The 23,334-nt window shown below is 53.8% G+C and overlaps 2 protein-coding genes across 4 annotated transcripts; both read right to left on the reverse strand.

The window, feature by feature from the left end:
- Positions 1–6,318: 6,318 nt before the first annotated feature.
- On the reverse strand, positions 6,319–10,596 carry CUNH7orf61 (chromosome unknown C7orf61 homolog). 2 transcript variants are annotated; one of them, XM_036308926.1, is made up of 4 exons: positions 9,997–10,596; positions 9,572–9,736; positions 8,976–9,299; positions 6,319–6,777 (listed from the first exon to the last, which is right to left on the reverse strand). In XM_036308926.1, exons 2-4 carry the CDS (start codon positions 9,620–9,622, stop codon positions 6,511–6,513), a joined length of 642 nt encoding a protein of 213 aa, XP_036164819.1. In that variant the 5' UTR covers positions 9,623–9,736; positions 9,997–10,596; the 3' UTR covers positions 6,319–6,510. The 2 variants fall into 2 exon arrangements, with proteins under 2 accessions (XP_036164819.1, XP_036164818.1); XM_036308925.1 differs by having other exon boundaries at positions 9,572–10,596.
- Positions 10,597–10,834: 238 nt separating this feature from the next.
- Positions 10,835–22,042, reverse strand: TSC22D4 (TSC22 domain family member 4). Of its 2 annotated transcripts, XM_036308924.1 has the most exons (6): positions 21,369–22,042; positions 19,935–20,974; positions 17,046–17,212; positions 13,039–13,166; positions 11,931–11,979; positions 11,357–11,500 (listed from the first exon to the last, which is right to left on the reverse strand). In XM_036308924.1, exons 2-6 carry the CDS (start codon positions 20,694–20,696, stop codon positions 11,491–11,493), a joined length of 1,116 nt encoding a protein of 371 aa, XP_036164817.1. In that variant the 5' UTR covers positions 20,697–20,974; positions 21,369–22,042; the 3' UTR covers positions 11,357–11,490. The 2 variants fall into 2 exon arrangements, with proteins under 2 accessions (XP_036164816.1, XP_036164817.1); XM_036308923.1 differs by lacking the exon at positions 13,039–13,166 and having other exon boundaries at positions 10,835–11,500; positions 21,369–22,013.
- Positions 22,043–23,334: the final 1,292 nt, after the last annotated feature.

Below are 23,334 nucleotides of genomic sequence, written 5' to 3' on the forward strand. Positions count from 1 at the left end.
ATTGATACCTGCAACAACTTGTATAAATCTCATGTTGCATGGAATTTCATATTGCATTAAAAAAAAAAAGCCAATCCCAAGCCCCAGCCAGTTTGGCCCAGTGGATAGAGTGTCGGCCTGTGGACCGAAGGGTCACAGGTTCGATTCCAGTCAAGGGCATGTACCTGAGTTGCAGGCTCCAGCCAGACCCTGGTCAAGTCTTGTGTAAGAGGCAACCAATCAATGTGTTTCTCTCACATCAATATTTCTCTCTTTCTTTCTTTCCCTTTCACTTCCACTGTCTCTAAAAAATAAATGGAAACATATCCTTGGGTGAGGATTTAAAAAAAAAAAAGCCAATCCCAAAAGACTATATATGATTCCATTTATAGAAAATTTTTGAAATGACAAAATTATAGAAAGGAAGACAGATTAGTAGTTGCTAGAGGTTACAGAGGGGAGAGGGAGAGAGGTGGCTAAGGCTGTAGAAGGGGAGCAGGAGGTGTCGCTGTGATCTGTTTTGCATCTTGACTGTGGTAGCGATCACATGAATCAACACATCAAAAACCTGCATGGAATTAAATACACACACGCACACACCCACACACAATAAGTAAATGTAAAACAGGTGAAATCTGAATAATGTCGGTAGATTGCATCAATTTCAATTTCTTGGTGGTTGTGATGTACTATAGTTTTGAAAGACGGTACCATTGGGGAAAATTGGGTGAAAGATATACAGGAGTTCTGTATTCTTTCTGATGACTGCATGTGAATCCACGTTATCTCAAAATAAAAAAAGAAATAAACAGAGGACTGTGTTAACATACTTGCAATTCATATCATAGATAAAGGGCTAATGCCCCTTATATATAAATAGCATCTAGACATCAATAAGAAAAAATAACAAAAACAAACACATAAATAGCTCATAATATGTGACAGGCACGGTTCTAAGTTTTTCTGTGCATTAATTCATCAAATCCTCCCAACAAACCTACATCATTTCCATTTTATAGGTCAGGTGTCTAAGGCACAGAGAAGTTAGGCAATTTGCCCAGCGCCATATAGCTAGTAGGTAGGTGGTAGAGCTACAACAATTCAACACCCAGCAATCTAGCCCCAGAGTGCAACCTCTTAAACTCTAAATGAAATCTTAAATGCTGTGGGTCTCTAGAAAAGACCCACAACGCAGTAGAAAAATCATCAGAGTATATAAACAATAAAGGAAAAACAACTGGGTCTTAAAACTTAGAGGATGAAAGAGAACGCCTCGAAAGGTCATACAGACTGCCTGGACCCTGGAGACCAGCCTTCTTAGGGCCTCATCTGCCCCACCTTGGGCAAGCCCAACCCACAACACTCCTCACTGAACAATGCACAGATTCCCCCTTCAGCACAATAGACCAAACTTGTCTTCCGAAACCTGTCCCTCTGCAGCCACTCACCCCAGGAGGCATTGAGGGAAAGACAAACAGAGAGAAGCTTGTTCCTCAGCTTTAGCAGGGAGACAGACTCGAGCATCCAGGGTAAGCTGGGCAGACAGGTGTAGGGCAGGTGGGCTCAGCTTTGAAACAAAGACTGAGAAAGGGAAGAGAAACCCTCCCTTGGTCCATGTCCCCCTTGGAGATCTTACCAGCTGTCTGCCCAGTCCTCCAGACTGACCCAAGGAGCAGACAGCGACTTCAGTATAGGGTGGAGAGTGCTGGAAAATGCAGTAGCAATGATGCAAGGGACAAAGGACTCGGCATGACCCACTATCAGAAGTGCCTGCTCCTAAGCCTGCAGCCCTCCTGACCCCTTGGAAAAGCTCCAGCTCGATGAGCTTCACAGGTGCTCCTCCCCCCATCCCCCAATCCATGTATCTCCAAGTCCTGGGAACCATGGCCATACCTGAAGGGCGGTGCAGACAAAGGATGTTGGGTCCAAAACAGTCCTGGAGACTAACATCTCATTTGACTGGTGACTTATTTCCTCGAAGAATGCCAGCCTTGCAATCCTACAGTCCTTTCTCTTAATTAATCTCATTCCTGCCACTACTGAGAGGAAAATGGGAACAAGTTGAAATATAGCTACAGACACCCACAAGTACATACAGGCACATGCATCTGTGTTCATCCAGCTGTACACACACTGCGTGCATGTCTGAGAATAACTTTGAGGCCAAGGTCTTCATGACTGTGGCCAGCCCATGGTGGGACACAGTGAGGGCTGACTCTCCTCCCGGAGGGCTCAAATACTAACGTGGATGAGGTACAAGGGAAGGGAGGGACATAGGTAGAAAGAAGGTCCAGTGCCCAGGGCTGAGACTTTGTTTCTGGATTCAAAGGCTTAAACCAAGAATGTTTTATCCAGGTCAACTCTCTCGGTGGCAGCTTTGAACTGTTAGGAAGCAGGGCTGTGGAAGTTGGAGGCACCATGTGTCCCTAACCCTGAAGAGTATATAGTAGATAAATGGGAGCACAGGACCCAAACGGGAACCCCTGGAAGCTGGCAGGGAGCAGAGCAACCGGTAGTTCAACCCATCATTTTAAGAGCCTGAGGCCCAGTGAAGGGAAGTGACTCGCCCAAGTGCCACAGCAAAGTGGTAGTCATATTGCGACCAGGACTCCGTCACATCTTCTTCCTGCTACCCACTGCACATGCATTTCTTTTGGCCACACCTTAAATGGCGTTCCCTCCGCAAGGCAGCTGGTTGGAGTCTGCTTCCCACACACTAGGTGAAGATTGCTGTCTGGTTCATTCAGCAGTTTCAGGCCATGGGATAGTAGCCATAAGCCATAAATCTTAACCATTATCATAATATTAGCGAAAATGTATTGAGTCCATGTAGTGCCAGGCATCATATCCCTGATCATCACGACAACCCCATTATACAGTTGAGGTCCTGAGGCTCAGAGAGGTTAACCAATTTACCCAAGGTTACGCATTCAGGAAATGTTAGCTTAAACCACTTCCCCTGCTCTTAAGTTCTGCATTTCACTACTCTCCCCCAAGAATACGGGTAAGAAAATAAATAAGATAATTTCAGATGCTTTTAAGTACTACGGGAAAAAGCATGGTGAGACATAGAGGATGACCATGTGTCTCTTCTGTTGGTTAGGTTGGGTGGCGAAGGTTGAAGATGTAGCGGCCTCTGTACAGATTCCAGACTGACAAAAAGCCCACCATGCCAAGAGCTGAGAGAAGGGCATTTTAGACGAAGGAAACTGTTGGATTTTTTTTGTGTGTGTGCGGGGGGGAGCCATTGGAAGGTTTAAGCAGGGCAGTGACATATTTTGCTGTGTGATGAATCAATTGTAGGGGGATCCCAGGGAAAAAGCAGGAGAAAAGATTTGACATTTTCAGGAAATTGGTTGATGATGGAGGAGGAGGGGGAAGAGTCTGGGCTGGGAAGAGAGTCAGGGCATCTGGGACCAGCATTCTTATTTTGCTTTCTACATTCCCAGGGACCCCACCTCTAATAGGATGGTTAAGTTCTTTAAATAAAGAAGGACCCCTGGCCCTGGCCGGTGTGGCTTAGTAGGTTGAGCATCATCCCACTCACCGAAGAGTTATTGATTCGATTCTTGGATTCTTGGTCAAGGCGCATGCCCAGGTTGTGGGTTCTATCCCCAGTCAGGGTGCCAATCAATGTTTCTCTCACCCTCTCCCTTCCTCTCTCTCTAAAATCAGTTTTTAAAAAAGGACCCTGGTTCCAGTTAGGCCCACTCATAGCCCTACCATTTTTGTCTCATGGAGAACAGCTTCAGTGGAGGGGAAATGCCTGGGGTCAGTTGGGGATAATGGGGGAGGGTGTCTAAGATAGAATTTTTGCTCAAAACTGTCACCGGGAGGTAGATTTCCCCAGGGGCCACTGCTCTGGACCAGGAGAGGGCTGTGGTGGATAAGAATTCTTTCCCCAAATCTCCGCCCCAGGAGATCCCACCTGCTTTCCTCCCTCCCAGTTGGGAAGTTCCTCCTCAGGTCCCCCCACAGGCCTTCTAAGGGCTCTGGGCTAGATTTTTGTCCTTCCCTTTCCATTCTGCCTTTCTCTCTCTCTCACAAATCTCCTGCCCCTGCATGGCCAGGCCTAGTCAGGACTCCATCATGTCTGGGGGGAGAGAGTAGGAGGTGCTAGCAGCTCCCTTGGCTCCTGGCTGGAACTCACCTTCTTCCTTTCCTCCTCCCATTCCCAAAATGCTGGAGAAGCCAACGGAAAATGAGAGCAATGTTCCTTCCCATAAGCCCACAGCCTCAGCCCAGGCTGGCTCCAGGGCCTGTAGCTACTTGCAAGGCTGTTTACTGGTGACCCTCAGGTGCCCAGCCTTCCCCAGACCCTTCCCTAATTTGTCAAAATCTTAGGTCCTCAGGAAGATAGGAAGACAAGCCTGTTTCTAAGGACTTGGAAGAGCTCAGAGACAGTGGATCCCAGACAGTGAGGCACTATTCCAAAGCCCTGGGACCCATTAAACATCCGGGCTTTCTGGGATACAGACCCTGCATGGCCTGTTTGGCCCCAGTACATTCTTGGCACATAATGGAGGTGTAATGAGTAATTTGTGATTGAAAACCCCAGAAATGAGCCAGTGTGTTATCATTTTGTTTTGAGAACCCACCTAAAACCAGCTTTGACTTCAGGCTGAACTCAGGACTAATATCGAGCAAAGCCACGACAGTCATACATTGAACATCTATTGTATTACATGTATGTGTGTACACATGTCACATGCACATAACATGTCCTGTGTGAGCTAGGTTCATTAGTTGGATGAATGAAAACATGAACTGTCCTTCAGTTTTCTCCTCTCAAAAACGGAAGTTGCCCTGGCCTGTGTTGCTCAGTGGTTAGAATGTTGGCCAGAGGACGGAAGAATCTCGGGATCAATTCCTGATCAAAGACACATACCGAGTTTGGGGTTCACTTCCTGGCCCCAGTATGGGCACATTCAAGAGGCAACCCGTGTCTCTCACATCAGTGTTTCTCTCCCTCCCTCCCTTCCACTCTCTCTGAGAGCAATAGAAAAAAATATCCTCAGGTGAGGATTAACAAAAAAAAAAAAGGAAGCAATAATACTTCATCATAAAGCTGGTGTGAGAATTACTTAGAATAAGACATAAAAATAGTCATAGTAGGTGCTTAATAAGTGATGGTTAATATTAATTGTGGCTGTAAGTGTTAAGGTGCTGAGCTATAGGGCGGGGCGGCCCAGTGCCGCTCCGGACTCTTGGGAAAGGCCACCCGGATTCGCAGCAAATGCGCCCCAACTCTCCCAGAGCTGCAGGATTGGGGGAGGGAGAGCGGGTGAATCCATGCTTCCACAGCCACCCCAGTGGCTCCCCACTATCCCCGAGCTTTCTTTGCTCGTGCGCACTGTCCGTGAGCAAGACTCTGCCGCAAAGCAGCTTTCTCCCCGCCTCCCCCACCCCGCCTCTGCTGTCCCCTCCGCGTGGGCCCAGCTGCCATCCCTTCCTCCTCCCCACGCCGCCCCAGCCCTGTGGACCCTGAAATCCCCGAATGTTGCTTGCTTTTGTTTTGAGAAACACCCCTGCTTTTCCTTGGGGAGACACCCCTGCACCTTCACATGGCTTCTCAAGAGGGCAGGCTAAGCTGGAGAGGGGGGCTTGCGACTCCACGTCCCGCCCCTCCCCGCTCCCCCGCGTCGCCCCCAACCCCACCTCCAGAGCGCCAATCAAACCCCTTCCCGATCTCCGGGACTGGGCGCAAAGCCTGCATCGGCTCCGCTCCGTCCAGTCTCTGCGCCCCGCCCCCTCGCCGCGGTGTCGCCGCCGGGAACCCTGGGAGGTGTAGTTTTCGGCAGCTCTCAGCAGGGCCATGGCCAGCAGGGTCTGAGTGCCTTCCCCACAGAGGCACGTCCTGCTATTGCCAGATGCATCTTCAGACCCACTGACTCTCCGGGCCCAAGAGCACTAGAGAGGCAGGGCTGTGGGCTGGCTGCTGGAGGCGGGCAGTTTCCAGAGAGGTTCGTAGGGCCTTGGACAAGTCCCGTAATCGACTGTCTGACTTGCAGGATTTTGAGGGAGAACAGGCTCAGGACCTGGCACGCAGTGTGTCCTCAATAAATGGGTGCTATTGTTATCTTTACTGGCCAGGCAGAGTTGCCAAAGACAGTTCAGCTCCTAAGCGCGTGTGGGCCCAGGCCAGGACCTGTAGATCTCCCTCCCCGCCGCCCCCCCACCCCCCCCCCCCCCCCGCCCCCTACACACACACACATACACATCTTCCCAAAGGCCCAGAGGTTACTCCCGATCATATTTGATCCAGCAACGCAGTGCCCCTCTCTGTCCCACCCAAGTTACCTTCTTTGACTCTGGTCATCTACAAACACACTCTATATATACCTACTCAGAAATATCTGATATTTATTTCCCAACATTTTGAAAATTTTTTTACAAATTGAATAAAAGGAATGAAGGGGAGAAGTGGGACCCCAGGCCTGGCCTGGGTTCCTGATGAGAGGTAACAGTGTGAAAATGTCTCCTCACCCACAACTCCTGGCCTGCTGCCCTAACCTCTCCTATCAGCCTTACCTAAGAGTGAGGTGGGGGCTTTCTGAGGATGTGGGGTTCCCCCCTAGAGGCATCCTTTTTCAGGCCCTGAACTGCTTCAGGCTTGGGGCAAGTGTGGGCCCAGTTGTGGTGCCTTCTGCGCCTCTCTTGCCTGTGAGCCAGCTGCTGCAATTGTCTCCGAATGGCCCACAGTACCAGATACACTTCCCGCAGCATCTCAGCTTCCCGTGACTGCAAAAGGGACCCGGTCCTTATTTCGGAAGGAACTGAGGTAGAACTCATAGATGACTGAAAGAGAGAGATGTACACATATAAACAGCTTGGTCTAAGGAACCACTTGCAGATAAACAGCAAAGGCTTTTAATTCCACCTCCTTCACTGTGCCTCAGCTCAGGCATTGCCTCCTCCAGGAAGTCTTCTCAGGCTATATTAGGTGTTCGTCTCTACCCTTGTGTTTGCTCTGTCAATCATCACTGTTTGTTCTTTGGACTCAACACTAGAATGCAAGCTCCTGGAAGATTAGGACCACGTTTGACCCACCTTTGAGTTCCCATTAGTGTTTCATGGAAAGTATGTTAAAATGGAGAAGGATCTCTGTTTTCAGCCCAGAGCTCCGTTCTGACCTCCAGGTCTGTATATCCCACTGCCTCCTAGACACCTTCCTGCAGATGTCTTATGGACATCTCAATTTGTCTTGTCTCAAAGCCCAAACTCATCATCTCCTTCCCTAAGTACACCCTTGCTCCTTCATTTTCCCCCTGTGAATGGCTCTAGTCTGCTCTGACTTGTATTTCTCCCTATTCCCTCACCATATTCCAACCAACCACTTGGTGCAACAATTCCACCCCTTAAATATTGCTCTGACCCATTAACTTGTTCTACCCGATGCCTCTCTCCAAATCCAGAATATCCTTCTCTCTCAGCCTGGACTACAACACCTCCAATGGATCTACCTGCCTCTCCTCTTGTTCCCTTCCAACCCCTGCCCCCTCCACAGGGCAGCCAAGTGACTTTAAATTAATGCTGCAATACCTCATTCAAGGCCAAAATAAGTTGATTTAGTAGTGATCTAGACATTTCCCAGTTTTAAATTAAGTTTTTCACTTTGAGATAATTGTAGATTCACATGCAGTTGTGCAAAATAATAGAGTTCCTGTATACCTTTAATCGGTAGTCTCCCCTCCCCTATAGTAAAATCTTGCAAAACTCCAGCACAATATCATATCATAGATATTATAGTCAGGAAATTGACAGTGTTGCACTCCACTGATCTTATTCATATTTCCCCAGTTTTACTTGTATGTGTGTGTGTGTGTGTTGAATCCTAACCAATTTTATATCATATGTGCAGGCTCATGTATCCAACTACCACAGTCATGATGATACAGGAGATTTCTATCACACAAGGATTCCTCATGTTGTCTTTTATAACAAACCTTCCTTCACCTTCCCCACCCCCAATCCCACCCTGCAGCCCCTGCCAAACACTAAACCACTGATCAGTTCTCTATCATTTCAGTATTTCAAGAATGGTGTATCATATAAATGGAACCACATAGTACAACCTATTTTGGATTGGTTATTTTCATTAGCATAATCCCCTTGAAATTCATCTAAGTTGTTGAATGTATTAATAGTCTGTTCCTTTTTATGGCTGATAAGTATCCCATGGTATGAATGTATCACAGTTTAACCATTCACCCATTGAGGGACATTTGAGTTGGTTTGGGCTATTACAAATAAAGCTACTATGAACATTCATGTCCAGATTTCTGTGTGAACATAAAATTTCATTCATTCATTAGGATAAATGCCCAAGAGCACAACTGCTGGGCCATTTGATAATTGCATGGTTAGTTTTATAAGAAGCTAACAAACTGTTTTCCAGACAGACTATATCATTTTGCATTCCCACCAGCAACGTAGGCGTGCAGGTGAACTTTCTAAATCAAAATCTGTTGCTCTTAGGGTCAAATTCAAACTCCACAACTGGTCACCACCTCTCCCTTGTACTAGCTGGCCCTCAGCTCTAGGACCACTTTACTGTGATCCACACACCTTGGGTCAGCCCTCCACACATCTGTGCTTCTTCCTTCATAAATGCGCCTTCCACTCCCTCCACTTTCTGCTAACACCTCCACCCTGCCTCAAGCCAAGCTAAATCCTTCAGTCTCAGCTTCATCCTCTCTTCTGTTAGGAAGGACTTCCTGGACTTCCCAGGCCTGGATGAGATGCCTCTCCCCTGGATTCCCAGACCCCTGTGCCTCCTATGATACTGAGCCAGCAATGCCTATGATCTTGTCTGTAGCACCCTTAGTCTGCGTAAACCTTGTCCCTATCCACCATGTATCCTAGGAGCCTATCTCAGCAACTGGCACTAAAGAGAGGTGCAGGAAATAAATGTTGAACAAGTGAATGGAGGGAGGAGGGAGTCCTGTGGGGAGGGGTGGGAAGGTTGCTGGGGACAAGGGGGATATGGTACTGACCTTCCAGCTGCACATTTGCCAGCCAGACTGGAAAGCCGAGACCATGATTGTGGAGACAGAGTTGGCAGCCGTCCGGGGCAGCTGCAACAGGGACCGGCTCCCACGATCCAGCTCCACTTTAGCCCCAGCTGTTGTCTTGGCCAGTGTGCAGGGATCAGTCACCTTGGGGAACACTCCCATCCTGCAGACATTAGCCTCTTTCAGGGGCTCAACCAACATGCAAGTCTCAGCCACACTGGAAGCCTTCTCCATCTTCAATGCAGATTTCTTGGAGTCAGGGTGTTCCACAATGGTTGACTTAGCTCTGTGTTTCCAGAAAAACACCTAAGAACCAAGAAGGGAGAGGAAGGATGGGAGAGAGGGCCGGAGTGGAGACAACAGTCAGAAGAAGGGAAGGCACAGAAGGGATGGGACAGAGTGTGTCCTGGCCTCCTCCTTGGCTGTCCTGCCTCACTTCTCCCTCCCTGTCTTGTTTGACCACAGGAAGCCAGAGGGGAGGGAGGCCAGGTAGACGGGGTGTTTATGTGATCTAGAAGTCACTGACCAGCACCTCCCACCCCAGCATGGTATAAGCAAGGTCAGTTTCCGAAACTTACCAAGGAAGTAATCTTTCGCCAAACCCACTGGAAGAGTCTTCTGATAGCCATTTCTCACAATTTACAAGTCCCAAGTAGGGGGCAAAACCAGCATTTGGCACGGGGGGGAGGGTGTGTGGGGCAATCTGCAGGCCAGTGGCTGCCACCTAAGAGGTCTCTCAGGAACTTCAAATGCAGCAGTGAAGAAATAAATAAGGAATCTAGGGGGAAAGCTCCCCCTGACAATTCATCCTAGACCGTCCCTCCCCTCCCTGGGACAGGGAGAGGAGTCAAAGTAGATGAGAACCCAGAGTGAGCGAGAGTTCCAGCCCATTGTGAGAGCCTGCCTGACCTTGACCCCAACCCCCGAGGCCCTTCCAAGAGCCCAGAGCCAATCTCTGAACCCTTAGCCCTTCTTCCCGCAAAGACATGAAAGGGAAACTAACATTTACGGGGCGCTGGGCCGCTGGGCGTTTTCTGTGTATGATGTCCTGTAATTTTCACGGCAGCCCTCAGGCAGGTATGACTGTCAGCGCCATTTTACCCACGAGGAAGCTGGGATTCAAAGAAACCAGAGAACCTGCCCAAGGTCATAAATATCGGGAGCCACAGGGTCAGCCTCCAGCACCCAGCCTTCTACAGGTCCTCTCCAGGCTGGGGACAGGGCCCTCATGAGCTGAGGCAGCTGCTTTCCCCCACTTCCCCACTAGATGGGGTCCTTATCCCTACCTGCTGCTTCTGCCTTGGACAGGAGCCCAGCTGAGGCTGTCTGGGAGGGGCCTGCTCCCTCACTGGGCCCCATCCTCAGCCAGCTGGGGGTGGAAGCCACAGAGGCTGGCCAGGCCTGGCGAGGGCACTGTGTGCCCGGGAAGCCTGGCCCACACCCAGGGCTGAGACAAGGGGCCCATTCAGGGCCCCCTGCCCCACCCCCAAGCAGCCACCCGGATCCAGCCCGCAGAGGGGACACACTGGGAAGCTGAGGGTGGATCCTGTACAATCACCAAAAGGCCTCATTGTTTCCCTGTTGCCCCCCCCTCCCCAGCACGTGGGCTGACAGCCCCCTCCACCCTCCCTCCCTCTGCCTTGCCTTGCCTTGCCTGCCCCTTCCCAGGACCTGGCAGGCCACGGGCTCCCTTTCCAGCATCTCTTTTGACCACTCGGAGCCACATTAAACCTCCCCAGTTTGGGCAAGATCGCCAGGGAAGCCTACAGCCTTAGTCCCTCTCCCAGGGTAGGAATTGCTGGTGTAGGGCCCCAGTCTGGACACAAGCAACAAGATGCCAATTTCCAGATTCAAGTTTCTTTGGATTTTTTAATTATAATTATTATTTTAATAACAACCTGAATCCCAGAACTTCCAGATACTGTCCATAATCCCTCCCCTGGGCAGAGAAGAGGGGGCACTTCCAGGGAATAAGGTGAGGATGGGGTGTCTGCCAGGAAGCCTCCAACTCCCTCAAGCCATCTACTGCTGGGGGTCCCAGAACACTGACACCTAGGGAGGGAGCAGGGAGCTCCATCTCACACCCCGTCCTGCAGCCCTCTCTCCTCCATCAAGGCCTGGGGATGCCCCAGCCGAGTCCCTGGGCACTATGGGGAGATGGAGGAAGGATCGGGGGACAGGCCAATTCTGAGCCTTTAACTCCCATCCCTAGGGATCAGGGGGAATTAAAGCTGCATAGAAAGAGGGGGCAGGCAGCTGTGGCAGCCCCCAAAGGCACATTGTGAGGGAAAGGAGGCTCAGATGGAGGGCCCATTGGGCGCAGGGGGCCCAAGCCGAGGGACCCCTGAGGACGGCAGCTGGGCCAGCTGCTCAGGGCTGGCCAGGGCACGCAGCAGTCCATTCTCTTGCTCCAGTGCGGCATTCCGCTCAGCCAGGTCCCGGATCTGCTCCTTCAGCACCTCCACCTCCTCCCGGACCGCAAACATGAGGTGGGACTTCACCAGGTCCTGGGGGACAGGCAAAGCATCAGGGGTCCCAGGCCACCCCAACCTCATTGCCTGCCCAGTAACTTGAAGGGCTGGGTGTGAGAAATCCTCCTCCTTCCAGATAATGAGGGATCACCGGGGAAGCAGCAAAGCGGGGGAGGAGTGGAGGGAGAGCAGAGAAAAAGGCCAGACAGAAGCAAGGTCAGGGCTCAAAGACAGAGATGGGGAACGGGAGCAGGGCCAGACCCAAGGGAAGTCAAGGGTTCAGGTGGAGCCTGGAGCTGGTGGAGGGCCCAAGGGAACCCAGCGGGGAGCAGGTGGAGGAGCTAGGAGACAGTATTCCCTAATAATGAGGACAGCAGGGGTGGAGCAGCAGGCCAGCTAACAGAGGCAGGACCCGGGCATCGGCACATGAGCAGGGACCTCCTGGGGCCAAGATGGCTTCTCTTACCATGGCTTGTTCGATCTTGTTGTCAATGCCAACCAGGCTTCCGGAGCCACTGGAGAGAGAGACAGGGAGATGAGAGGTGAAGAGGAGCAGGTGCCAAGCCAGGTGTCTGGACACCATAGCCAGTTGCCTTCCAGATGTTTCTCAGAGCAGGCTCTGGCCTCCACAAGCCCCACTGCTGCAGCCTCCCACCACATCCCAGCCTGTACCTGTGACAGTAGAGAATCAGAGAGAGGAGGGTTTTGTCCATCCCCCGGCGGGGTGAGGGCCTCTGCCCAGGCCCCCCTAGGCCCCGGTGGGGTGGAGGCCCAGACGCCCCTCGGATGGGGGATGCTCCTCTAGGGGAGCAAGGAGAGGAGACACAGCCCCTTTTCCGGGGAGGTCCCGGAGCCATCCCTACCACTCGGGTCTCAAAAGATGACACCAGTGACTTGACAGAGACTCCTGGCTGGGCCATCCCCGAGGGGCAAGGGTCCCCCCGGCCCCCCACAAAGGGAGAGGGCTATATCAGTACTGCCTGGGGGGCTCAGAGCCCCCCGGGCAGAGCGGGGTCCGGCTGGTGCCAGGCAGGCAGAGAGAAGACGGTGCCCAGGGGGTGCTGGTCTGAAAGATATACACCATCCCCCACGGCAATGCCTGGCTGCTATTGGCTCCTCAGGGACACGGGGACCCCCTCCCACTGGCTTCATGGTGGGCGGGAATTCCCAGACTCAGTCAGTGCCAGTGTCCCCTTCTCAACCTGGCACCAATCCCAGAGCAGAGGGGAGGGAGCCTGGCTGGGGGAAGTCAGCTGGTGGGCCTGGTGCAGGGCGGGCCGTGGGTCCAGGAGGGGTGTAAAGGTTGAGGGAGAGCCTGGCCTTGGGAGGCCTCTCCCCACCTCTGCCTCCATCCTGCCCCCTCTGGTCTTAACACTGGCCTCCCTCAAGGTCTTAGCTCCTCTCAGCTGGGATGGCGGCTGCGGGGGAGGGGGCATTTGATGTGCTTGTGGTCTTCCTTGGATTGTAAGCAACCCCCTTTCCAACATAAAGCTTTCATCATGGGTCTCCCCTGGTGCCTGCCCAGAGGAAACCCCACCTCCATGGTGAGGGCCAGGAGGAATGGGAAAGGTTACCATGGCAATGGAACGGAGTCCAGAGCCCTGAAAGACAAGTACAGCCTCTGGTCTTGGGTCTGGGGTCTGGAGTCTTGAAGGAGTGAGGGCTTGAGGAGAGGCGGGAAGATGAAGCTGGAGGTGGGACACTGGGAAAAGGAGCAGAGACTTTTTGAAGACCCCTGGGAGCAGAGGACAGGAAGGGGAGAGAGGTCCGGCTGCAGTTTATTAAGTGGCCACCAGAGGTCAACACAGGCCTGGCACACCGGTCCCCAGGGCCAAGTTCTGGGTCCCAGAACCAGACCTCCCTCAAGTCAGTCTCTTGGAGGCCTAGGGCCTGAACCATCCTTTGAGCCCTGCCCTAACCTCCAAGGCTCCCTCTCCCCACCACTCAGGCCCCAGATTCCTGTGCCATCCCATGGCTCATGACCCCACCCTGTCCAGTTTCTGCCTCAGCTGCCTCAGCCCCAGGGCCAGCCCTCCAGCCAGGACGGTGCTGTAGGATCACCATCCTGACCTCCTGCCCCCAGCTGCCCCCCACCCCCCTCTCTTAGAGTAGGTGGCCCCAACATGCTGCATCCTGTGCCCTTGTGCTCAACTGTCAAGCCCTCTCTCCTGGCTGTCAGTTCCAACTCGCTTTCCTGGAGGGGGGGTTGGGGGAGATTAACACCATTTCAAGGTGACCCTTGAATGAGGCCCTGCAGCCAGGAAGAGAATGCAAGGGAGCTGGGAATTTTCCATTTCCCATCCAAGCTCTGGGTGCAGAAGGCACTGACAGGTGGGTAACCGAGGGGGTGACCAGGCCTGAGAGAGCAGCCCAGGGTGGGGTGGGGGAAGGACACCTGGAACTCCTAGAACTGGAGGGGAGGGGACAAGTTTAAGAGTAGAGGGCAGGCTGGCCAGCTGGAGCGTCAAAGCAGCTTTCAAGCTATTTCCATCTGAGACACCTGGGTGGAGACTGGGCCACCACAGAATCTTCCTCCCTCCCCTTCCCCACAAACACAGACACACAGAGCCCAAAGAGGGGCAGACTCATCGGAATAGGAACCCTGGCCTTCCTTGGCGGACACTCGGGTAAAGATGCCAAGTAAGTTGTTAGTTCTTGCCAGAAATAAAGGAATACTACAATAATAAACATTTGTTGGCTGATAGATGACTATCGCCTGTTTGTCTAGTGCTGGAGAGTTTTTGACAGCACTTTCCACTGTCACATCCTAACATTAACACTTCAAGGGACCAAGACGCTGGCTGGCAACCCAAGCCATCCCTTTGAGAGCCCTGAGTGAGGGGCGGCAGGCATTGTGCTGGAATTCTTGGGCAAGCTCAGGAGCCGGAAGCTTGGGGTCTGCTGGGTGAGATCAACTTTCACCAGAAGCCCAAAAGGTGACTTGGTGTGAATTAGAACAATATATCCCCTTCTTCAAGACACTTATTGCCATCTTCCAGGAACCTGTCATGACTTCAAATGTCAACAGTGACTTCAAATGTGTGTGGCGCCCCTTAGAGTTGTGCAGGGCACAATGCGCACAACTGGGGCCTCTGGGTCTGCAGGACTCTTGGGTCCTGGGGCAAGGACAAGCCTTAGAGTCGGTCTTCCTTTTTGAAGGTCAAATGAAATAGCCTCAAAATGAGGAGCAGATGAAGAAGCAAGACATCTGGGCGAGGTGAAGGTTCTGATCCCAGAGACAAGGGCCAGCCCTGCTCCCTCGCTGAGTTCTGAGGAGCCCCCAGGAGCTGGGCCTGGGGCCAATAAAGTGGCATCCGGCTGCACTGTCTACACTCCCTCCCGGATCTGTGGTGTTTTTGGGGTGGGGCCAGGCCAGGAGTGGGGAGGATGGCTCCTTGCCCAGCTTGAGAGCTGTCCCTGCCTCTGTCCCAGAGAGAAAGGGCATCCTAGAGATGGCTGCTCTTGGGACACAGGCATCCAGTAGGAAAGGGGAGAGAATGCGGTTTTGGTGTCAGACCCAGGCTCGGTGACCTTGGGCAAGTTGCTAAAACCTTCCTCCCCTGAGCCTCAGTCTTCAAGTGGGTATCATGGAGTTGCTTTTAGGATTAGGTGACATAAAATGTAGCATCTGACCCAAAGGAGACACTGGATATAAAAGTACTTTTTCTTTCCCGAGTTCCTGGAACTCAGTCCTTATCATGCTTGGGTTCCAGATATTGGCCATCCACTCATCCATCCACCCACCCAACCCATCCACCTATCCAATATTCAAGTACCTTCCAACCTTAAGGCCCTGTTGAGGTTTCCAAGGTTATTGCAACTCAGGGGCACTTGAGCAGTCTGAATTCTCCAGACACCCTCTGTCCTCCCATCCCCAGACTCTGGAATTGATCAGGTATTCTCCACTCCCCATCTGGGATCCATGCACTTAACATCCCAATCCATTTTCCCTCTCAAAGGGAGGTCCCATGCCACTTGAACTCTGTTCTCCTGCCAGCTTCCAGCACACCAGAGAGGTGAGGTGGGGGCTATCTGCCTCTTTCCAGGGGGCCAAAGGGGTGGCCCAACCCAAACCCGCTGGCCCAGCAGGGTGGGGCACAAGGGGCTGGGCTGGGCCAGAGCCCCAGAGGCTTGCAGGAGAGCAGGGTAAAGTGGAAGCTAGGAGCTGGACCGGTCAGACTGGGGTGTGTGGAGGGGATGGGACAGAGGGAGGGACGGGACAAGCCAAGAGAATACAGCTGAGGCTTCTGGAGGCAGAACTCTCTAAGGGAAAGCAGGAGGCTAGGCTCTGAAATCAACAGGGGTGGAGGAGGGACAGGCAGCCCTAATGCCAGGTTACTTCCCAAATGGGAGGAGGAGAGGGTGGGAAGAGCTGAGAATAGCAGCAATGGGGGCAGGTGACTCTCCAGGCCCTGGCTGACCTCACACCTCATACATTCCTGACAGCCTGAGCTCAGATGGGAGCCCAGACAGGGCCCCGCCCATACGGGCCCTGTCCCTCATTCCCCACAGCCTCCACCAGGCCCTCACCCTCCACCCTATCCACCAGATCCCAGCTACCACTTCTCTTTCCTCTTGGGCTCCCAGCTCTCCCCAAGGCCTCGGGCATTTTTCTTTGGTGAGACTCAGTCCCTGATTGTGGGGGTTGGTTCACAGAGGGGAAGAAGGAAGAATGATGCCCCAGCACCCACTCACTCCCCCAGCACCCACTCACTCATCGGTAAGCCCTTATTATTTCTTTCAAACAGGAAGTCCCTCCTCCAAAGCCTCAAACAGGAAGTCCCATTCCTCCCTCCAAAATAAAAGTTTCTACTCCCTAGCCCTTCTTCTGGGTTCCTATCAGTCTACGGCCAGAAGGGAGCAGCTTGGCTATCAGACTAGCAATTTTGTTCCTCCCTTTTCAGCTTGCTGGCATTCCTATGTTGAAACCTGGCCCTCAAAACAGGAAGTCTGCCCACCACGCCACAGAACTGATCGGACATTCTCCCCTGAAGGGCAAACCCCAGCAGCTCAGCTCTCCGGTGCCTTCCCTGTGCCCCTCAGCCATCCTCTCCATGGCTTTGGCTTGGCCAGGGGGAGGCTTGTGCGGGAGGGGCGGCTCAGCAGAGAAAAGAACCTTAGGGACATGCTTTCTTGGTACTGGAGGTCCTAGGACCCTAAAGTAGTCCACATGGACTATAAGATGTTACCAATAAAGACAGGAGTTCCATTCCCCTCAGGAGGGAGAGAGAGATGGGGACTGGGAGGAGACTGACTCCCTATTCTCACCTCCAGCACATTTGCTAGTAAGTTCTTGGGGTTGGCCAGATGATCGCTAAATCTGCAAGAGCTCTGGAATTTGACAATGACTCCCTTCAAACTCTAAAAAAGTACTACGATTAACAATCCTAAACCTAGAGTGCCACCCAGCTCTCTCCAGAGAGGGAGTGGGTCCCAAATCAACTTTGCCCAGTGTGTCATGCCCAGGCCAGGTTTCTCTGTTTAAGACGTCCCCTCCAAGTTTAACGTGGGTGAAGGACACCTACCAAGCAGTTTTGCGTCGCTACCCGAGGTAGGGGATTCAGAGGCGGAGCCCACTTACCTATCATCATCGCTGTCCAGGTGGCCACTGATGGCCAGCATGGATCGGGCCAGGCTGAGGCTCTGGGCTGCTGCTGCTCCAAAGGGGTCTGGAGACTTGTGGACCAGACTGGCATCAGGGAAGAAGTAGAGGGCCGGGGAGCTGGGGCGAGAGTCGTGGGGGGGTACCTGGAGGCAGAGAGGTAGGAACTATCACATTAAGCAAGAGAAAGAAACCAACCACTTTACAACTTGCCTAGGAGTCTTCCTCCCTATGCACCCCTCCTCCCCATGCTCTCTTCCAAGGACCCAGGGGTCCTGCCCTTGCAGCCCCCTTTTCCCCAGGTCTAGGGAAAGCATCAGGCAGGGACTAGAGGCAAGGAAACAGTGCCCATCCTGAGGACTAGGTAAGTAGCTTCTAAAAAGTGATTCACAAGGTATCAGAGAGGGGCTCTGATCTACACACCAGCACCTGCCATCAGCTGAGCCAGGATCCCTAATCGGGGGCTAATCAGAGAGTGTCGGCCTTCTGTTACCTAACTTCTTTTTTTTAAAAATATATCTTATTGGTTTTTTACAGAAAGGAAGAGAGAGGGAGAGTTAGAAACATCGATGAGAGAGAAACATCTATCAGCTGCCTCCCGCACACCCCCCACTGGGATGTGCCCGCAACCAAGGCACATGCCCCTGGCCGCAACCGAACCCCAAACCCTTCAGTCTGCAGGCCGACGCTCCATCCACTGAGCCAAACTGGCTAGGGCACACTTAACTTCTTAAAGCAACTTAAATGTCACTTCCTCAGAGAGGCGTTTCCCCATCATTGAACTAGTAAATTCCACTGAACTGCCCCCCCCCCTTTTTTTTTAGTAACACCTAATACTACCTGATATTAAAGTATTTTTGCCTCTCTGTTGCTAAAAGGTAAGCACCAGAGGGCACAGCTTAGTTTGTTCAATCGCTATTTGTAGAATGAATGAATCCTCAGAAACTGGTCCTCCACCCTCCCACCCCCACTATACCCATTCAAGCCTCTCTGAAACTTCTCTGGACTCAGGTGAAGTACTGCTCTGGCTCTCTGGCCCTGGGTTAGGGGGTGAGGGAGCGGGTGGCAGAGATGGGGGAGGCGGAGCCTGGGCGTGGACAGCCCAACAGGCACTGGGGGAGGCTGCAAAAGGGCGGGGGCCACAGGAACAAGCCGCCTCTGTGAGGCCCCAGGAGGCCCCAGCTTCTCAGAAAAGCCAAGAACAGAGAGTTCAGGGTGGTTAGAGGGACAGAACAGAGGAAGGGGGCCCAGGTGATGTCCCCAGGCCTCCTTCTGGCTCCTGTTAGAGGCAACTGAGAGAGAAGAGGCATGGGGAGTGTTGAAGGGAAGCAGCAGCACAGATGCATGCACACAGGAAGGGATCAAGACCTAAGAGAAGAAAAAGTGGTTGGGGGCACTGAGAAGAGAGGGGGAGGGTCTGCAGGCCCATGGAAAGCTCAGGCAGGGCTTAAGGACAGAGAGAGCAGAGGCTCGGGGCAGAGGGGCTTGATTTGGAAGTGTGTGGAGGACAGGGGGAAGGGACCAGTAAAGGACACAGCATCTTCTCCCTGGGGTAGAAATTGAATGAACGAGCTCAAGAAGAGTAGGGGTGGGGGTGGCATGAGAGATGTAAACTTCAGGCCAGGAGGGAGTGGGGGGAGCCGGTCCTGACTGGTCCTGACAGGGCCCAGACATCCAGTCTCAGGTTATTTTTATACTGTGGTTTGTGCCCAAGGCCAGGAAGGGGAAAAGTTCCCATCCTCACACTCCCTGCCTTTCCTCCTGCAGCCCAAGGTGTTATTTTCTCCTCCAGGACAGACACATCCAACCCCCAATCCCTGGCTGCCCACCCCTCACCCCAGAGATCCAGGCAGGCATCCTGCCCCCCAGCCCAGACTTGTTCCTCTTTTGGAGACAGGAAGCAGAAAGAGCAAAGGATTTAACTCCTTCTCTGCTGCTTCCTGCCTCTCTCCCACTCCATAGCGGCCAACCCCCGTTACTGATCCTGGAGAGGCCCAGACACAGGGAACTGAGACAGACAACAAAACAGCAAGCCGCCCATCCTTGCAATGGGTCCCCAGCACCACCCAATTCCTCAATTTCTCAGGGAAATCTGGCTTGGGGCAAAGCTAAAGAGGGGCTGGGACAGGTGGCTGGCTAGTGAGAACGCCCCCCCTCCCCACCCCTCCCCGCCACACACACACCTTGGGAATGGGGCCGCAAAGGAGAGACAGCAGAATGCCTACTGTTTGCCCCTCTCCCCCAACTCTGGCAGTTGCTCTCCCAGAGGCCCAAACATGGGGCCTCCACCCTCAACGCCTAAAGGGTGAGACTAAGATAGGTTAAGGCCACAGTGAGAAGGGCACATCTCTGTGATAGAGAGATGGTGAGGCTGGCTATATGGAGATGGAGACTTGGGCCAAAGACAAATGAAAGGCTAAAGAATGTAGAGAAGAGCCCGACTGGCGTGGCTCAGAGGTTGAGCATCAACCTATGAACCAGGAGGTCTCGGTTCAATTCCTGGTCAGGGCACATGCCCAAGTTGTGGGCTCGATCCCCAGTGGGAGTTGTGCAGGAGGCAACCGATCAATGATTCTCTCTCATCATTGATGTATCTATCTCTCTTTCCCTCTCCCTTCCTCTGAGATCAATGAAAAAAAAAAAAAAAAGAATGTAGAGAAGAAGGAGCCTGAGACGGAAAACAAAGGCTGTGCGAGGAGTAGAAAAGGAACTCCGAGTGAGATGGCAGGAAGAAAAACGAGGGGCTATGTGATCTGACAGGAGGTGATGCTGGAGTAGGAAGAAGTCAGTATGGAGGTGGAGGCCAAGGCCAAGATGGTCAAGCACCGCCCCTCAGGTGTCTCCCCCGCCCTGGAACCCAGCTCTTACCTGCCCCATCTCCTCTGGAGCAACCACCTCCATCCTCAGTCGCAGGGCTCCGTCCTTAGTCCGGGACAGTGGAGGAGGTCCAGCTGTGGAGCCCCTGGCCTCCACTTCCACCCTCAGGGAGGACAGGGGCGTGGCAGCCCGGGATGTGCCCACGCTATCTCCAGCCCCAGGCTCTGGGGGGCGCTGCTGGGGTGGGGAAGCTGACAGAGGGGGTGTTTCCACCTTGGCCTTGCCGGGCACTGCCAGCTGGCCCAGCCCCCCAGTGAAGGAGCGGGCCTGAAGTCCAGGGGAGCTGGGAGGAGGGAGAAGCCAGGAGGTTGGACCCTGAGACAGGCCTGGCTGTGGGATCGGGGCACCCAGGCCCAAGCTGGCCAGCTCCAACCTGGAATCCAAAGATCTGCCCCCAGTACCCCCTGAGGCCCCACGAATCCCCTCCAGGACCCGGCCAAAGCCAGGGGGCTCCAGGTCTCTCTCGTAAACATCCACACACGTCCAGCGGCCACGGCGATAAGGCTCTCCCAGGCCCTGTGGCAGCTTCACCACCCGGAAACGGGAGGCAGGGGCCCCAGGCGGTGGGGAACCATTCCGGGGGGTGCTCTTGCCCCCTGACTCTGGGTTGGGCTCCCCGTTGGGCAGGCGGGGTGGGGGCCCAGTAGGGCCTGGCAGGGCAGGGGAGTCTGGACCTCCAGGGCTCCCGGGGCCCTCATAGTCCGTGGTAACGCTGGTGATTTGGAAACTACTCTTCTTCTTGCCCCCACTCATGGTCCCTGGGGCTCAGGATAGGGCCAAAGTGGGCGGGGGACGGGGCGGTAGTGGCTCTTCGAAGGGGCTCAGGCACCCCTAGAACAGGGGAGCCACATGGCGGGGACATCGGGGCCCCTGGGGACGTCTGGGTCCGACATGGTGGGAGGGCCTTGCAGGGAACTGGGGGTGCCTGGCTGGTGAAGGGAGGACAGGGGAGGGGAGGCGGCGAGAAGCGGGAGCAGGGGCAGGTTTTTCCTGCTGCTGTCGCTGCCGAACTCCAGAGCTGAGTTTGCAAACTGGAAAAAGAGTGAGAGAGTGTGTGTGTGAGAAAGCAGTGGGCAGGCCACCTCCGGGCCTTCCTCTCTGGGGAGCAGGATGGGGGAGGAAGGGGAAACCACCAGAGACAAAGAGACAGACCGAGATGACAGAGACCGGAGGAGAGAGCCGTCAGCGCGGGCGCGCGGAGCAGGAAGAGGCAGCCCAGACCCAAAGTTGGGCATTTCTCGGCTGGGATTCCAACTCACGGGACTCTAACGCGTCCCGGGAGCAAAGGGCTCCGGGGCTTGGTGACCGGGGGAGAGGCAGCTCCACGGCCTGGCAGGTCCTCAAGGCCCCCCGCACCCCAGCTCCCCCATTCCTGGGGCAGGCCCGGCCCGCCGCCCCAACGCCCCGCCCCGCCCCGCGCCTTACCTCTCGGCCTCGGCCAACAAGCTGGGCCGGGGGTCCGGCCGCCTAAGATGTCGGGCTGTCGTTCCCCGGGGCCGCTTGGCCCCAGCAGCGCGCGGGGCGCAGGCGGCGCTTAGAGACGACCCAGTCCGCTTCGGGGGCCGCACCTCGCCCCGCAAGGCATCTCCGTGGAAAGTTTGCGCTCCGGAAAGAGAAGGAACCCCCGCCTCCTTGGTGGAGCCCAGGCGCGGCCTCGGAAGCCCCAAGTGTCTCGGGGCTGATGCGGGCGGGGCGGCTCACCCCCGGGTCCTGCAGGTGGAGCCACTTCGGTGGTCGGGGCGAGCGGGTCTCTCTAGTCGCCTCCCGCGTGGCACCAATGGGTCTCTCCGCCGCTCGGCTCCTTTGGGTTCGGTCTCACCGTCTCCCTCTTTCTGGGCTGTTGACAACCCCCACACCAGGAAGTCCTGCCTCCTCGGGCCTGCTGACTGCTCCTCTCCTCCTCCTCCTCCTTCCCCTCTTCCTCCCCTTCCTCCGCCCTCTCTCCCTCCTGGGGCTCCGGGCCAGCTGGCGCGGGGCCAGGCCTGCCACCGCCGCCGCTGGTGCAGCCGCACTTGCCGCTGCCGCTGCCGCTGCCGCTGCCGCTCCTGCTCCTGGGGCCCCGGCCCAACTCCCTTAACCCCACACCTGCTGGGCCCAGCGCAGCCTTTCCTCGTTGGGAGAGGCTGTGGAGGGCGGAGAGAAAGGGGAGGAGCCTGCAAAGCGGCCAGGGATTTCCTTACTTGTAGGCACTTGCTGCCTTTGGCCTGCAGGCACCGCGGAGCCGGGAGGAACTGATAGGAGCTCTACGGTACCTACCACCCCGTGAACACCCGATCGATGTTATGGTGCTGCTGAAGCTGTTATTGTCCTATCTTTGCTAGCTTTCACTGTCACTGTATGAGGAAGGTATTGTTATTCTCCCCTGCCCTTCCCTGTTTTGAAAAGTGGATTATGATGACAATTTTTAAAAATGCCCCAAGAAAGGAGAATGGTATCATGGACTCCCAGGTACCCCTCGTGCAGTTTCAACAATTATCAACTCACAGCCACTCTTGTTTCATCCACACCCCCTGTTGTTCTCTGTGGGATTATTTGAACCAAATCCTAGACATCGTATTATTTCCCTCCTTAGATGTGGAAATGGAGACTCAGAAGGTTCAGAAAGGGTATCAGTGGGAGAGCAGAGGCATTCACATACTCAGGTATGTCCTTGTCTGTCCCCCATAGAGAAAAGCATCATACATGTACACACAACCACCTACACTGGTGCACCTGAGGATGAACTGCTGGTCCCAAGCACGGGTTCCTCTCCCACCTCTCACATGTCCCATTTCGCCCATCCCTCGCTCCAGGTGGAGCCACTTCAGTGGTCGGGCAATGGGTCTGCCAAGTCTCCTCCTGCTATGGGAATCCACACACACTCATCAAGGGCCAACCACATGGTTGGTGTGAAAGAATAAACCTCCAACTGCCATTGTCTCTTTTTTGGCACCCCAACCAACATTCTAAGAGGAATTATTTTAGCAAAAGCCACCTCTGCCTTCATTCCTAGGTGCAGAAAGAAATGAATTCAAATTAATTTTGATCAAACGAAACTGTTCCTGAGAATATTAAGAATCCCTCATATTTGTTCACTTCACATAAATTATCTGGTAGATTCTCAAACAGACCTGGACAGAGACAGGATGGGTTTTGAGTTCCAGTGTTTCTGCTAATGAAACTGCCCAAGGCCTCAGGTAGGAGACTAGCACTGGGCTGTCTGACATCCCTTCTTCCTCAGCTTTAGCTCCTGAAAAAAATTTTTTTTAATATATTTTATTGATTTTTTATAGAGAGGAAGGGAGAGAGATAGAGAGCTAGAAACATCGATGAGAGAGAAACATCGATCAGCTGCCTCCTGCACACCCCCCACTGGGGATGTGCCCGCAACCCAGGTACATGCCCTTGGCCG

Source organism: Myotis myotis, unplaced genomic scaffold (assembly GCF_014108235.1).
Source record: "Myotis myotis isolate mMyoMyo1 unplaced genomic scaffold, mMyoMyo1.p scaffold_m19_p_5, whole genome shotgun sequence".
NCBI lineage: Eukaryota > Metazoa > Chordata > Mammalia > Chiroptera > Vespertilionidae > Myotis > Myotis myotis.

What these genes read in the sequence shown, in the direction of transcription:
- CUNH7orf61 (XM_036308926.1), bottom strand. Translation starts at nt 9,622, where the DNA reads ATGGCTATCAGAAGACTCTTCCAGTGGGTTTGGCGAAAGATTACTTCC. An exon ending in GGCGAAAGATTACTTCCTTG is followed by an intron (nt 9,300 to 9,571) that starts GTAAGTTTCGGA and finishes CTTGGTTCTTAG; the next exon opens with GTGTTTTTCTGGAAACACAG. An exon ending in GGCAAATGTGCAGCTGGAAG is followed by an intron (nt 6,778 to 8,975) that starts GTCAGTACCATA and finishes TCTCTCTTTCAG; the next exon opens with TCATCTATGAGTTCTACCTC.
- TSC22D4 (XM_036308923.1), bottom strand. Translation starts at nt 20,696, where the DNA reads ATGAGTGGGGGCAAGAAGAAGAGTAGTTTCCAAATCACCAGCGTTACC. An exon ending in CTGGACAGCGATGATGATAG is followed by an intron (nt 11,980 to 17,045) that starts GTAAGTGGGCTC and finishes CTCTCTCTCCAG; the next exon opens with TGGCTCCGGAAGCCTGGTTG. An exon ending in ACAAGATCGAACAAGCCATG is followed by an intron (nt 11,501 to 11,930) that starts GTAAGAGAAGCC and finishes CCTGTCCCCCAG; the next exon opens with GACCTGGTGAAGTCCCACCT.